The sequence below is a fragment of the Podarcis bocagei genome (genome assembly GCF_964188305.1).
Source record: "Podarcis bocagei genome assembly, chromosome: 9".
Lineage (NCBI taxonomy): Eukaryota > Metazoa > Chordata > Lepidosauria > Squamata > Lacertidae > Podarcis > Podarcis bocagei.
In genome coordinates this window covers 78,884,076-78,897,020 of record NC_138134.1, presented here as the reverse complement: position 1 = coordinate 78,897,020, position 12,945 = coordinate 78,884,076, and the positions used below count along the sequence as shown (strand labels likewise).

General features: G+C 45.4%; 1 protein-coding gene across 1 annotated transcript in view; it reads right to left on the bottom strand.

The window, feature by feature from the left end:
- ATP6V1B1 (ATPase H+ transporting V1 subunit B1) overlaps positions 1-12,945 on the bottom strand; it is a 75,907-nt gene that overhangs the window by 12,189 nt on the left and 50,773 nt on the right. Inside the window, exons 5-8 of the mRNA XM_081207147.1 lie at positions 9,579-9,656; positions 7,988-8,127; positions 5,063-5,164; positions 1,881-1,978 (exon numbers count right to left, since the gene is read on the bottom strand). Coding sequence (XP_081063273.1) covers positions 1,881-1,978; positions 5,063-5,164; positions 7,988-8,127; positions 9,579-9,656 — 418 coding nt within the window. The remainder of the gene's footprint in view (positions 1-1,880; positions 1,979-5,062; positions 5,165-7,987; positions 8,128-9,578; positions 9,657-12,945) is intronic.

Genomic DNA, 12,945 nt, shown 5'->3' with positions numbered 1-12,945 from the left:
CTGAAGGGACGCGGGTGGTGCTGTGGGTTAAACCACAGAGCCTAGGACTTGCTGATCAGAAAGTTGGTGGTTCGAAGCCCCTCGGCGGGATGAGCTCCCGTTGCTTGGTCCCTGCTCCTGCCCACCTAGCAGTTCGAAAGCACGTAGATAAATAGGTAACACTCTGGCGGGAGGGTAAATGGCATTTCCGTGCGCTCCTCTGGTTCACCAGAAGCGGCTTAGTCATGCTGGCCGCGTGACCCGGAAGCTGTACGCCAGCTCCCTCGGCCAGTAAAGTGAGATGAGCGCCGCAACCCCAGAGTCAGTCATGACTGGACCTAATGGTCAAGGGTCCCTTTACCTTTATTCCATACCCTCCTACATTTATCCGATGAAGGAATACATGAAAAAATATGGTTCCGGAACTGGAATATTAATAGATAATGTGTAAAATGTGCAAGGGTAAGCAAGGAAATAATAAAAGGATCGACTGAATAATTATTAAACTACAGCAACACAACAAGATGGAAGAAGTAAAAGAAAATAATATTGAGGTCACACATGGGTGAAGGGGAGTGGGGGGTATAGGGGAATTTATAAAAATTTCTAATATAATATTTCTAATTGCATTGCATTTATATATAGCAAAGGTAAGCCTATAGCAATTAGGCATATTTTAATCTAGTCAGCTATGTAATAGGCTTATGTTACAAAATGAACATGGATTTTGAATTTGATGTTTGTAACTCTTTTTTGGTTTTGGAATAAAGTTGTTGTTTTTAAAAAAAGGGAATAAAAGAAAAAGAAAATATGGCTATCCAAACATTTATCCAATGAAAATAAAGATGTTCTATTCCATACCCTCCAACATTTCTCCAATGAAAATAAAGATGTTCTATTCCACACCCTCCAACACTTCTCCAATGAAAATAAAGATGTTCTATTCCATACCCTGTTAGGATATTTCCGTTCCACCTTAAAAGGGAGCAGGCTTTGTGAGTCACAGTCTGCGCATTTCCTGTTCACAGGATGTTTATGTTTTCTATTGCTTTCGTTTTCTCTCTCGGTGCCTCAACACTGAAGAAGGCAGTCATGTTTTTCTCTGTTCTGACTAACGCAGAATAAACTTATGAAAAATGCTCTCCTGCGTGCATCTTACGCTGTGCATTATCTGCTGATAAGAGCGTGCATCAGTTCCAGAATGTGGGAAGCTATTTCTGGAGCTCATGTCGCTAATTGCTGATACTGCATGTCTACGGGAGATCGATGGACGTCCGGAGGCGACGTGGGGCCATGATGGACTTTGTCTCCCTGGCAGTATCCCAACATACCCTCCTACCTTTCTCCAATGAAAATAAGGATGTTCTATTCCACACCCTCCTACATTTATCCAATGAAAATAGGGCCACCCTAAGGGAAAGCGGGACATTTTGGGATCAGATCAGAAACCAGGACAGCTTCTGTAAATCTGACTGTTCCTGGAAAATAGGGACACTAGAAGGGTCTTCATTGCAGGGCTCTGTAGCCATTATCTGCACACACCATTACAATAAGGTGTGGGTTTTTGCATGCAAAAATTACTCCTTGCCTGACATATCCCGTGTCACAAAAGCCCACGAGGTCCCTGTGCGCTGTTGCATGGATGGGTGGAGAAGTGGTATCAGCTGATGCACAGGTGCTGCTTGCAGGTGGGAGAAGCACACCTGCACTCTGGGAAGAGGCTCCTTCATTCCTACTGCTGCTGGGTGGGTCGTCTTCCATTGAACTCACAGAAACCCCCAGGATGGACAGTGATTTAATCAGGGGTGCTGCCAGGTTGTTCTGATTCGTGTATTTATTTAATTAAGTTTATACAAGGCTTGATTGTAAGAAAACCCCAAAGCAGTTTACAAAAAACTCACGTGGGGTCATTGGCAAGGTTCAGAAAGAGGCAGACGTTCTCCATGGAGCCGTTCTCCTCAAAGTCCGACTTGAAGAAGCGGGCGGTCTCCATGTTTACCTGCCAGCAAAGGAACAGAGGCTGAGTTGTAGTTTGCAACACAAACCAGATTGGTGAAGAAACAAAATAATAAAATAAAATAAATCCCTTCCAGTAGCACCTTAGAGACCGACTAAGTTTGTTTTTGTTATGAGTTTTCGTGTGCATGAAGAAGTGTGCATGCACATGAAAGCTCATACCAATAACAAACTGAGTTGGTCTCTAAGGTGCTACTGGAAGGAATTTTTATTTTTATTTTATTTTGTTTCAACTACGGCAGACCAACCCGGCAACCTACCTGTAACCAGAGTGATGAAGGTTTTAGTCAAAGACAGCTAGAGCCAGTTCAGGCATTTAAAGACCTATGTCAAAAACCTACAAACCAACAAATTTCTAAGGGTTTCCGACTGCCCAACCGGCCAACATTCCGGAACAGCGCTGCAAATATAAATTGACATCCAAGATCAGTCAGAATAGCAGAGGACTGTGACCAAGACATCATCTGTCTTTGGATGGCAACAGCCCTTATGTATATAATTTTGTTTCCAGGTTTTAGCAAAACTGCAAATCCTTTTAGCCGGTCAGAAAATGTATGCTGGGTAAATGAATTGAAGGGGTTCTAGCAACAAGGTAAAATGTAAGATGGGATTGATAATAGATAAACTAATAGGATATGAATTTGCTGAACCAATTTTTAAAAGGGATACAAAAAAGGGAGGCGTGAGGAAGTCAGGAAAATAAGTTAACTAAAGATGAGAAATCAAGAATGTTTTCTTTTATATGTGTTTTTTCTTCTTCTTTTTTGTGTTTAATGTTTGTATTTTTGTATTTTGTAATTTTGTATTTTTTTGTTTTTGTATTTTTCTGAACTTTTCTATTGATAAAACTTAATAAAATATTAATGAAAAAAGAAAAAAGAAAATGTATGCTGGGTTGGCACAAATAAGTATGGTACCTCTGTGTTTAGCCAGAAAATAGGCTAGCTTTGTTTTCTTCCTTTAATATTGTCAAACAGCATTTTCAAATGGAAAGTTAAATGGAGAGTTGCTCTGGTCAGTCGTCGTGAGAACAGGGTGCTGGACTAGATGGGTCAGGGGCCTGATCCAGCAGGCAAATCTTAGGTCCTTATCAGCTGTATATAGCTTTCTTCAGGCGTGAAGTGTTCTTGTGGGATGTGAAACACATGAACAGTCAAGTACAACATTCCTAGAGGGAACATGTTTACACATGGGGAGGAATGTTTGTCCAGCCAGCAGGTCAACTTCCTAGAATCATAGAATCATAGAGTTGGAAGAGACCACAAGGGCCATCGAGTACAACCCCCTGCCAAGCAGGAAACACCATCAGAGCACTCCTGACATATGGTTGTCAAGCCTCTGCTTAAAGACCTCCAAAGTAGGAGACTCCACCACACTCCTTGGCAGCAAATTCCACTGTTGAACAGCTCTTACTGTCAGGAAGTTCTTCCTAATGTTTAGGTGGAATCTTCTTTCTTGTAGTTTGGATCCTGTTTCCTTCTGGTCTGGGACAGACTTCCTCTGTATGTGACTAGAGGTGGGCGTGGCCTCACCTGTGCAGGTAACGACAAAAGCACAGGGCGGGGCAGCCATCTCTCTCTCTGTGACTACATGCATCGAAGAAGCAACATCTGCTTAGCCAAAGATGCCCTCTTGGCCTCCAGCCAAGAGAGGACAAAGGGGCTGTCTCCTTATGAGATAGTTTCTAGGTATATGTTACTTTTCTAAGATAAGTCTGCCTTCTGGGACCCGACTGTGAACAGAATGTGAGTAAACTCCTTTTATACTTTTATAGAAGACTGTGTCGTGTCTTATCTTTTATGAGGGAATAAGGGGAAAATACCAGGACAGTTATTATAGAGGCTTTAGCGAGCCTGAGCAAACGCATCCACTGTGAGTTTAAAAGGGGGAATGCTACTCTGCTAAATTGGGGAACTTGTTAACACAAGTTGCAAAAGCTATAATCAGACAATATATCCTCTCCTGCATCCCTGAACATTCCCACACTTCTGAGTCTTATAAAATCACATCCACAAGAGCAGTTGAGGAAAACCTCCCTCCATCAAGATGCGGCTAAATATCCTTAATAATAATAATAAAAATAAAAATTCCATTCTGCCTCAGGTGGAGGGCAGAGCGTAGACATCACAATTAGCAGCCATCAATAGTCATCTCTTCCTCCATGAATTTGCCTTGTCCTCTTTCAGAGCCATCCAAGTTGCTGGCGATCCCTGCCTCCGGTGGCAGCGAGTTCCATAGTTTAAACTGTGCGCTGCGGGAGGAAGGACTTTCTTTTATCCCACCTGCCAATAAAGATGACCTGGGGACCAGCGTCAAAGGTGGGCTGCCAAAAGGAAGTGCTTGCAAGGACGTGGCTGTCCACTAGGGGGGAGCAAGATGCTGCCAATTAGCTCACCTGGCTGCCTGGGAGATGCTCAAAGCCTGAGGATGCAGCAGGGAAGCTTGTCTTTTCCCAGAGGGAGGCCTCTTGCGCCACCAGCCCTGCCGCCTCTGCTGAGCATCCCTCCAGGAAGGTTCCTACATCACTGGCTAGAGCATGATATTTGACATTGTCTCCGCTTATGGCTTTGATCTATAGGTTACCACTAAAACGAGACTGCATTTTAAACTGTATTCTAACTTATATTTTAACCAACTGTTCGTTTTGTTTTTAATGTTTTTACTGTATTTATATTGGGTGTTAGCCGCCCTGAGTCTTGGCCAGGGAGGGCGGGGTATAAATAAATAAATAAATAAATAAATAAATAAATAAATAAATAAATAAATAATAATAATAATAATAATAATTATTATTATTATTATTATTATTATTATTATTATTATTATACCAATAATGCCAAGGTTGCAGGTTTGATCCCCTGACGGGACAACTTCTTTTTCCTGCATTGCAGAGGGTTGAACTAGATCATCCTTAGGGTCTCTTCCAATGCTGTGATTCTGTGATTCTATGAGATCCCAATGGCTCCTCATGTGTCAAAGCAAGGATCGCGGCCTACTCTGGTGCAACGTGAATGGGGAGAAAGCTGACCAACAGCTAAGTGATGCTCCAACGGGAACAAAAACTCACCCCCATGGCGGCAAAGACGATGGCAAAGTTGTCCTCGTGGTAATCCATGACGTCTTTGGATTTCTTCACCAGCCCTGCTTGTCTGCAGATCTGGGCCGCGATCTGAGGGGAGAGGTGAAAGGAAGGCAAGGCTACCGTCGCAAGGACAGAACAGAGGAGATGGCGCACCCTCCAACATTCCTCAGATGAAAATAAGGACGTCACACACCCACACCCCTGACCTTCCTCGACTCCTCTCCCATTTCTTGCACATACCCCCTCAATCAGCTAGTGAGTTTTTAACCCTCTGTCCCAGTTTCTGGGGTGTTTTGGACATAACTTTATGACCACTGCTCCACAGATAATTGTTGTTATACACTTCCCTTCACCATATACGGTAGATGGGGTATGTACTTTTGGTTTTATTTCATATTGAATTGTCATTATAGTTCATGTGTATAGGTAAAGGTAAAGGGACCCCTGACCATTAGGTCCAGTCGTGACCGACTCTGGGGTTGCGGCGCTCATCTCGCTTTATTAGCCGAGGGAGCCGGTATACAGCTTCTGGGTCATGTGGCCAGCATGACTAAGCCGCTTCTGGCGAACCAGAGCAGCGCACAGAAATGCCGTTTACCTTCCCGCTGGAGTGGTACCTATTTATCTACTTGCACTTTGATGTGCTTTCAAACTGCTAGGCTGGCAGGAGCAGGGACCGAGCAACGGGAGCTCACCCCGTTGCGGGGATTCGAACCGCTGACCTTCTGATCGGCAAGCCCAAGGCTCTGTGGTTTAACCCACAGTGCCACCTTCTTTCAGAGACTTGCATAGTCTACAAAGACTTTCAGAGACTTATAAAACTTATGTCTATTTGGTTCTATGTTTTCAAGAGAAACCATTAAGAGTGCACATTTTGTGTCTTCAGAGATTTATAAGTGAGAGCCAGTGTGGTGTAGTGGTTAAGAGCGGTAGTCTCCTAATCTGGGGAACTGGGTTCGCGTCTCCGCTCCTCCACATGCAGCTGCTGGGAGGAGCTTCTCTGAAGTCTCTCAGCTCCGCTCACCTCACAGAGTGTTTGTTGTGGGGGAGGAAGGGAAAGGAGAATGTTAGCCACTTTGAGACTCCTTAAAGGGAGTGAAAGGCGGGATATCAAATCCAAACTCTTCTTCTTCTATTTGGTTTTTCATATTGTTCAATGTTCCATATAGATTATATAAAGAGTTCATATTGATATTGCATTGTTGTACTTGGTCATTGTGTTGCCTTGGATATTACAGTGGTACCTCGGGTTACAGACGCTTCAGGTTACAGACTCCGCTAACCCAGAAATAGTACCTCAGGTTAAGAACTTTGCTTCAGGATGAGAACAGAAATCGTGCTCTGGCGGCATGGCAGCAGCAGGAGGCCCAATTAACTAAAGTGGTACCTCAGGATAAGAACAATTTCAGATTAAGAATGGACCTCTGGAACGAATTAAGTTCTTAACCCGAGGTACCACTGTACTGTGTTTTGGACAAAAACACATATGCATTCCTGCCGCAGGAGAACGAGGAGAGAGAGAACATCTTTTGTGCCATCTTTAGGTCCTTGGTGGAAAAAAGCAAGCTGTGTGCCCAAAACTGTGATTCTTACATTGCAGGGGGGGTTGGACCCTTTACAGGCCTTCCCACAACTCTGCAACTCTACGAAATAAATAAATGAAGGGCCTTTGCTGGCCTCTCAACCCACCTCCCTCCGTTACCCTCCTGTCAGGCGGCGGAGCGCCCAACACGCCAGGTCCTGAGTTTATCATATTCACTCTCGCCTGTCACTCCTGATTAGTCAGAACAGTTTCCACCTGACTTCCTCCCTGGGTGTGTATCTGTGGCAAGGAAACTGGTCTGCTTATTCATTTGTCTATTGGATATATACCCCACCTTTTCCTCCATGGGGCTCAAGATGGCATCATGGTTTCCCCTCTTCTTCATTCAATCCTCACAACAACTCTGTGAGGTAGGCTGGGCTGGGAGAGACAGAGACCCAGTGAGCTGCATGGCCAAGGATTCGAACCCTGGTCTCTATCCCGGGCTGCACACCCTGCCCCCAGGTGCATTCACACGGAGATGAGCCTCAATGTTCCAAGTCTCAACTAGGGCCAGGGCCTTTTCAGTACTGGCCCCGACTTGGTGGAACGCTCTGTCCCAAGAGACTAGGGCCCTGCGGGGACTTGACATCTTTCCGCAGGGCCTGCAAGACAGAGCTGTTCTGCCTGGCCTTTGGTTTGGACTCAGTCTGACCCTTCTGTTTCCCTCCCCTTATGGTCTTGATCTATGGGCTACTTTTAAAATGAGGCTGCATTTTAAATTGCATTTTAACCTGTATTTTAAATTGTCCCCCCCCATTATGTTTTTACTGTAATTTTATTGGTGTTAGCCACCCTGAGCCCAGCTCTGGCCAGGGAGGGCGGGGTATAAATAAAATTTATTATCATCATTATTATTAAGTCCGTCACAGGGCACTGTGGGGCAAAGCAGGCTGGCGTGTCAGCAGAGGTCCAGATTTCCCGCCAGGAAATAGGACAGGAGTGTCTGTGTGAACCAGGTCCAGGGTCCTTAAATTGATTTACAAAAAGTCCAGAGCAACATCTGTTAAGGGTGCCTCAGGGTCCGCCTGAGCCCTTGTGTCCCAAATGAAATCACCTGCAGGCTGGTTTCAAAACAAGGAGAAGCTGAACCTTGAGTGTCATGGGCCCAGTCCTGTGGAACTCTCTCCCACTGGAAATTCAGCAGGCAACTTCTGTGCCAACGTTTAATTGCCTGCTGAGATCTTGGTCCCAGAGAGCGTTAATTCTCTAGTGTGTGGCTCTTCGATTTTAAAAACGAACGTGAGAATCCAGACAGAACAAATTCCGGATGGCGCAAAACGGGGTGGGTGGGGGTTAGGATCCGGACCTCAGGTTCATACGCTTACCTCATTGTGGGGGAGACCTGCGGCAGAGAAGATGGGGATCTTCTGACCCCTGGCAATGCTGTTCATGACATCGATGGGGGAGATCCCAGTCTGGATCATCTCTTCTGGGTAGATGCGCCCGTGCGGGTTGATGGGCTGGCCTGGGGAAAACGAGGCAGGAGGAGAGGGGGGGGGGTCATAGAATCATAGAGTTGAGTCCAACCCCCGCAGTGCAGGAATCGCAGCTCAAATGCAGCAATCACAGCTGGCCAGTCAGGGATGGCTAGTCACTAAGCAGAGAGCAATGGTCATATCGAAGCAGACATAAGGCTTTGCTGCCTCGCTGATGTTGGTAGACCAGCGGTTGCCAACCTGGTGCCCTCCAGATGTTTTGAACTACGTGGTGGGCTGGGGCTGATGGGAGTCTCAGTTCAAAGCCTGGTGAAAGATGCAGCAGGACCCACAAAACAGTCGCCATTCCTGTCTTGTTAAAAGCGGCAAGCACAGATTTAAAGTTCTATGTCTGAGAACTCCAATCTTTTTTCTGTCCCGGAGCTTTCTTTGTGAAATCCTGCTCTTATCACTCAATAGGAGCAAACGGAAGAATTGGCATTTGTTCTGATTCAATGCTAAAGAGTGGGTTTTCGTGGGGAAAGATTCAGGCCCCCCAAAAACCCCCACAACAAAACCAAAAAAGCTCAGACACGGAGCTTTTAAATGCAGACTTCGCTGGAAAGAGCAATGCCGAAGGTAAATGTAGAGAAGCCCTTAGTCTCAGCCTAATCTACCTCACAGGGGTGTTGTGGGGATTAAATAAGGGGCGGGAGAGAACCATGTAGACCATCTTGAGGTATAAATGCAAAAAATAAATAAAGGAGCCCTATACCAGGGACGTGGGTGGCGCTGTGGTCTAAACCACAGAGCCTAGGGCTTGCTGATCAGAAGGTCAGCGGTTCAAATCCCTGCGACGGGGTGAGCTTCCGTTGCTCGGTCCCTGCTCCTGCCAACTTAGCAGTTCAAAAGCATGAAGTGCAAGTAGATAAATAGGTACTGCTCTGGCGGGAAGGTAAACGGCGTTTCTGTGCGCTGCTCTGGTTCGCCAGAAGCGGCTTAGTCATGCTGGCCACATGACCCGGAAGCTGTACGCTGGCTCCCTCGGCCAATAAAGTGAGATGAGCACCACAACCCCGGAGTCAGCCACGACTGGACCTAATGGTCAGGGGTCCCTTTACCTTTTACCTATACCAGGGATACTGAAACCCTATTTTGTTGCCTGAACTGGGTCCCTCCCTAAGACCCTACTGATTTTGGCAGTGCTGGCAAAAAAGGAGAGGGGGGAATAGAGGTGGGGAGACCCCAGCAGCCAGATATAAAGGAAGTAGATAAATAAACGTGGGTGAACAGAGGAAAAACCACAGGTTTTCTCTGCCTGGAAAAATTTACGGTAGTTCCTTACTTATGACCGTGACACTCTGCTTCTAGATATGGGAGACCTGTTTAAGAGCAGAGGGAGGTCAGGACTTTCACCGGTTCCCTTTGACAGCGTCTTTTTCGGAAGGGATGGGTCCAGCTGAATCCCTCCCCACCTGCACAGATCAGACTAAGGTCTCACCGTTAATGTCCAGGAAATCTTCTGCCATAACGGTTGGTCCTTTGTCGATGGGTTTGGCAGAACCGTTGAAGACTCGACCTGTGGAGAGACACAGGTGTGAGAAGGAGGGCCTGGTGTGAGACACAACCGCAGGCATGCGCGGGAATCATCTTTGGACACCTATCGCCCTAAGAGCATGAGGAGAGGCTGCTGGATCCGGCCAGTGGCCCATCTAGTCCAGCCTCCAGTTCTCACAGGGGCCAACCGGGTACCTGCGAGAAGGCTGTAACCACAAGAGCATCTCTCTCCTTCTGTGGTTTCCAATAACCAGCATTCAGAAGCAATTACTGCCTCCAGCCATAGCTGTCAATGTTTCCCTTTTTTAAAGGGAAATTCCCTTATTCCGAATAGGATTCCTCGCAAGAAAAGGGAAAAGTTGACAGCTATGCCTCCAGCTGTGGGCAGCAGAGTAGAGCCATTCCATAGCCTTATCCAACAGACTTTGGGGAATTGCCTCTTTTTAAGGAAAGGGCTGGTGATGTGATGTTTTTGCTGCAATGATCATCAGCTGTTGGTTAGAGGGTGGAGCTGACAAGGTTAAGGTTGCAGGTTTGATCCATATTCCTGTGTTGCAGTGGACTGGACTACATCATCCTCACGGTCCCAACTCTATGATTCTATGCTTTAATAGATATGTCATACAATCTTTCAATAGATCTTTCGTATATGAGAACAGTCAACATGATTTTCTCACTGCGCCAGGAGAAATGTGGAAATCAGAGACATCCCTGTTTGACAGTGGAATTTGCTGCCAAGGAGTGTGGTGTAGTCTCCTTCTTTGGAGGTCTTTAAGCAGAGGCTTGACAACCATATGTCAGGAGTGCTCTGATGGTGTTTCCTGCTTGGCAGGGGGTTGGCCTCGGTGGCCCTTGTGGTCTCTTCCAACTCTAGGATTCTATGATTCTATGGTTCTATGATCCCTTGTGCATCGCCTTCATATATATATATGAAGAAAGGTCTATGCTACAATTCAACCCTAAACTGAAGACCCATATTGTTAGATCTGCACTTCTGAAGCCAAGCCCATATAGCTGTTTTAACCGATCTTTTAATTTTTCTTATAAACTTTTACGCACCCATTATCTATGCTTAATTAAATATTCTATATACAGTGGTATCTCAGGTTACATACGCTTCAGGTTACATACCCTTCAGGTTACAGACTCCGCTAACCCAGAAATATTAACTTGGGTTAAGAACTTTGCTTCAGGATGAGAACAGAAATCGTGCTCCTGCGGCACGGCGGCAGCAGGAAGCTCCATTAGCTAAAGTGGTGCTTCAGGTTAAGAACAGTTTCAGGTTAAGAACAGACCTCCGGAACGAATTAAGTACTTAACCCGAGGTATCACTGTATATGTTTAAATCTATGTTTGGTTCTTGCTCCTATTTATTTAATAATTATTCATTTAGATTCATACTTTTATGCTATTTATTTAGATGTTTGCTTATGCTGGACTATGACCGTAATAAAGTACTTGACTATCTATCATTATCTATCTATCTATCATCTATACCATCTATCTATCTATCTATCTATCATCTATCTATCTATCTATCTATCTATCTATCTATCTATCTATCTATCTATCTATCATCTATCTATCTATCTATCATCTATCTATCTATCTATCTATCTATCATCTATCTATCTATCTATCTATCTATCTATCTATCTATCTATCATCATCTATCTATCTATCATCTATCTATCATCTCTCTCTCTCTCTCTCTCTCTCTCTCTCTCTCTCTCTCTCTCTCTCTCTATCATCATCATCTATCTATCATCTATCCATCTTTCTTTAATTCTATTAATCTTAAATTGTTTTTAATGTGCTTTTTCTCCTATGTTTCTGGCTGTTTCTATTTTATCTGCAGGGTGCCTTCAGTAAAGGGGAAAAGGGGGGGGGACACATAAATAAATATAAAGAATTAAAAGAGGCTCCTGAGAGGCCAGAGGGCCCTTGCTGGAACAATTCTTGGGTTGGGGCAACTGGCTAAAATGTTTTACAATGTATTAAACAGTTCTAATTTTGATTCCACTCTTTTGTTTTTGTCAGATTGGGGTTAGTTAAGTGTATAGCTGGGGTTGGTGGTTATTATAATTTGGGTGTAACTGTAAATGGTTTATTATTGTTGTTTTTGTTGTTATTGTTATTACTAGTTTCTGTTGATTGATTGATTGATTGATTGATTTGTTGCCTGTATAGGATATTCTGTATTTTTAACCCAGCCTGATGAAAGGGATCAATCATCATCATCATCATCATCATCATCATCATCATCATCATCATATAAAACAGAATGTGAGCTGATAGTCCTGTACAGGACTGTGCATAAAGCAGCCAAGTTCTACCCCACCAGCAGAGGGTGCCGACTGCATTTCAGAAGTGCCATGGTGGGAGTGGCACGTCCTGGGCAGGATTGGCAGTGTGTGTGGCTTGTGGTTTTGCTGCACCTAATCCTCAGGTGCTGGAGGAGACTCTGGAGAGTCCCATGGACTGCAAGAAGATCCAACCTCTCCATTCTGAAGGAAATCAGCCCTGAGTGCTCACTGGAAGGACAGATCCTGAAGCTGAGGCTCCAGTACTTTGGTCACCTCATGAGAAGAGAAGACTCCCTGGAAAAGACCCTGATGTTGGGAAAGATGGAGGGCACAAGGAGAAGGGGATGACAGAGGGCGAGATGGTAGGACAGTGTTCTCAAAGCTACCAGCATGAATTTGACCAAACTGCGGGAGGCAGTGGAAGACAGGAGTGCCTGGTGTGCTCTGGTCCAGGGGGTCACGAAGAGTCGGACACAAGTAAATGACTAAACAACAACAATCCTCAGGAAGGGAGCGGGCAAAGGAGACCGGGAGGTAGGTCCAAGAGGTATGTGTGTGGCAGGAGTGCCAACTTGGCCCTGAGACTGTGGGTGCCTGGGGCCATGGTGCCATGCAGCGTGCCTGGCCCTGGCACCAAAATTTGTGCCCGGCCCCTTCATGGGGAATTTTGCGGGTGCTGGGGCACCCAGGGCTCCAGGGAGTTGGCACCTATGGTGTGTCACTCCGAGTGGCTAAGCTGCAGATCTTGCAAGCACAGGACTCTAGCCTTGTTTTGCAGCTGCAGGTGCTTCGATTGAGCAAAGGTTTCTCTCTGCTCTTTCTCTCCTCCCTCATCCCTCATCCCTCTCTCTCTCTCCTTTTCTTTTTTGTGCTTCAGTGATGTGTGTCTAAGACAAATAGAACGCGTCGTGGTGAATACCAAGCTTACTGGCCTTTCATGGTCCTCTGGCTCCTTCCTCCCATTTCCATCTTGGCATTGATCTTCATTTGCTGTGACAAGGACAG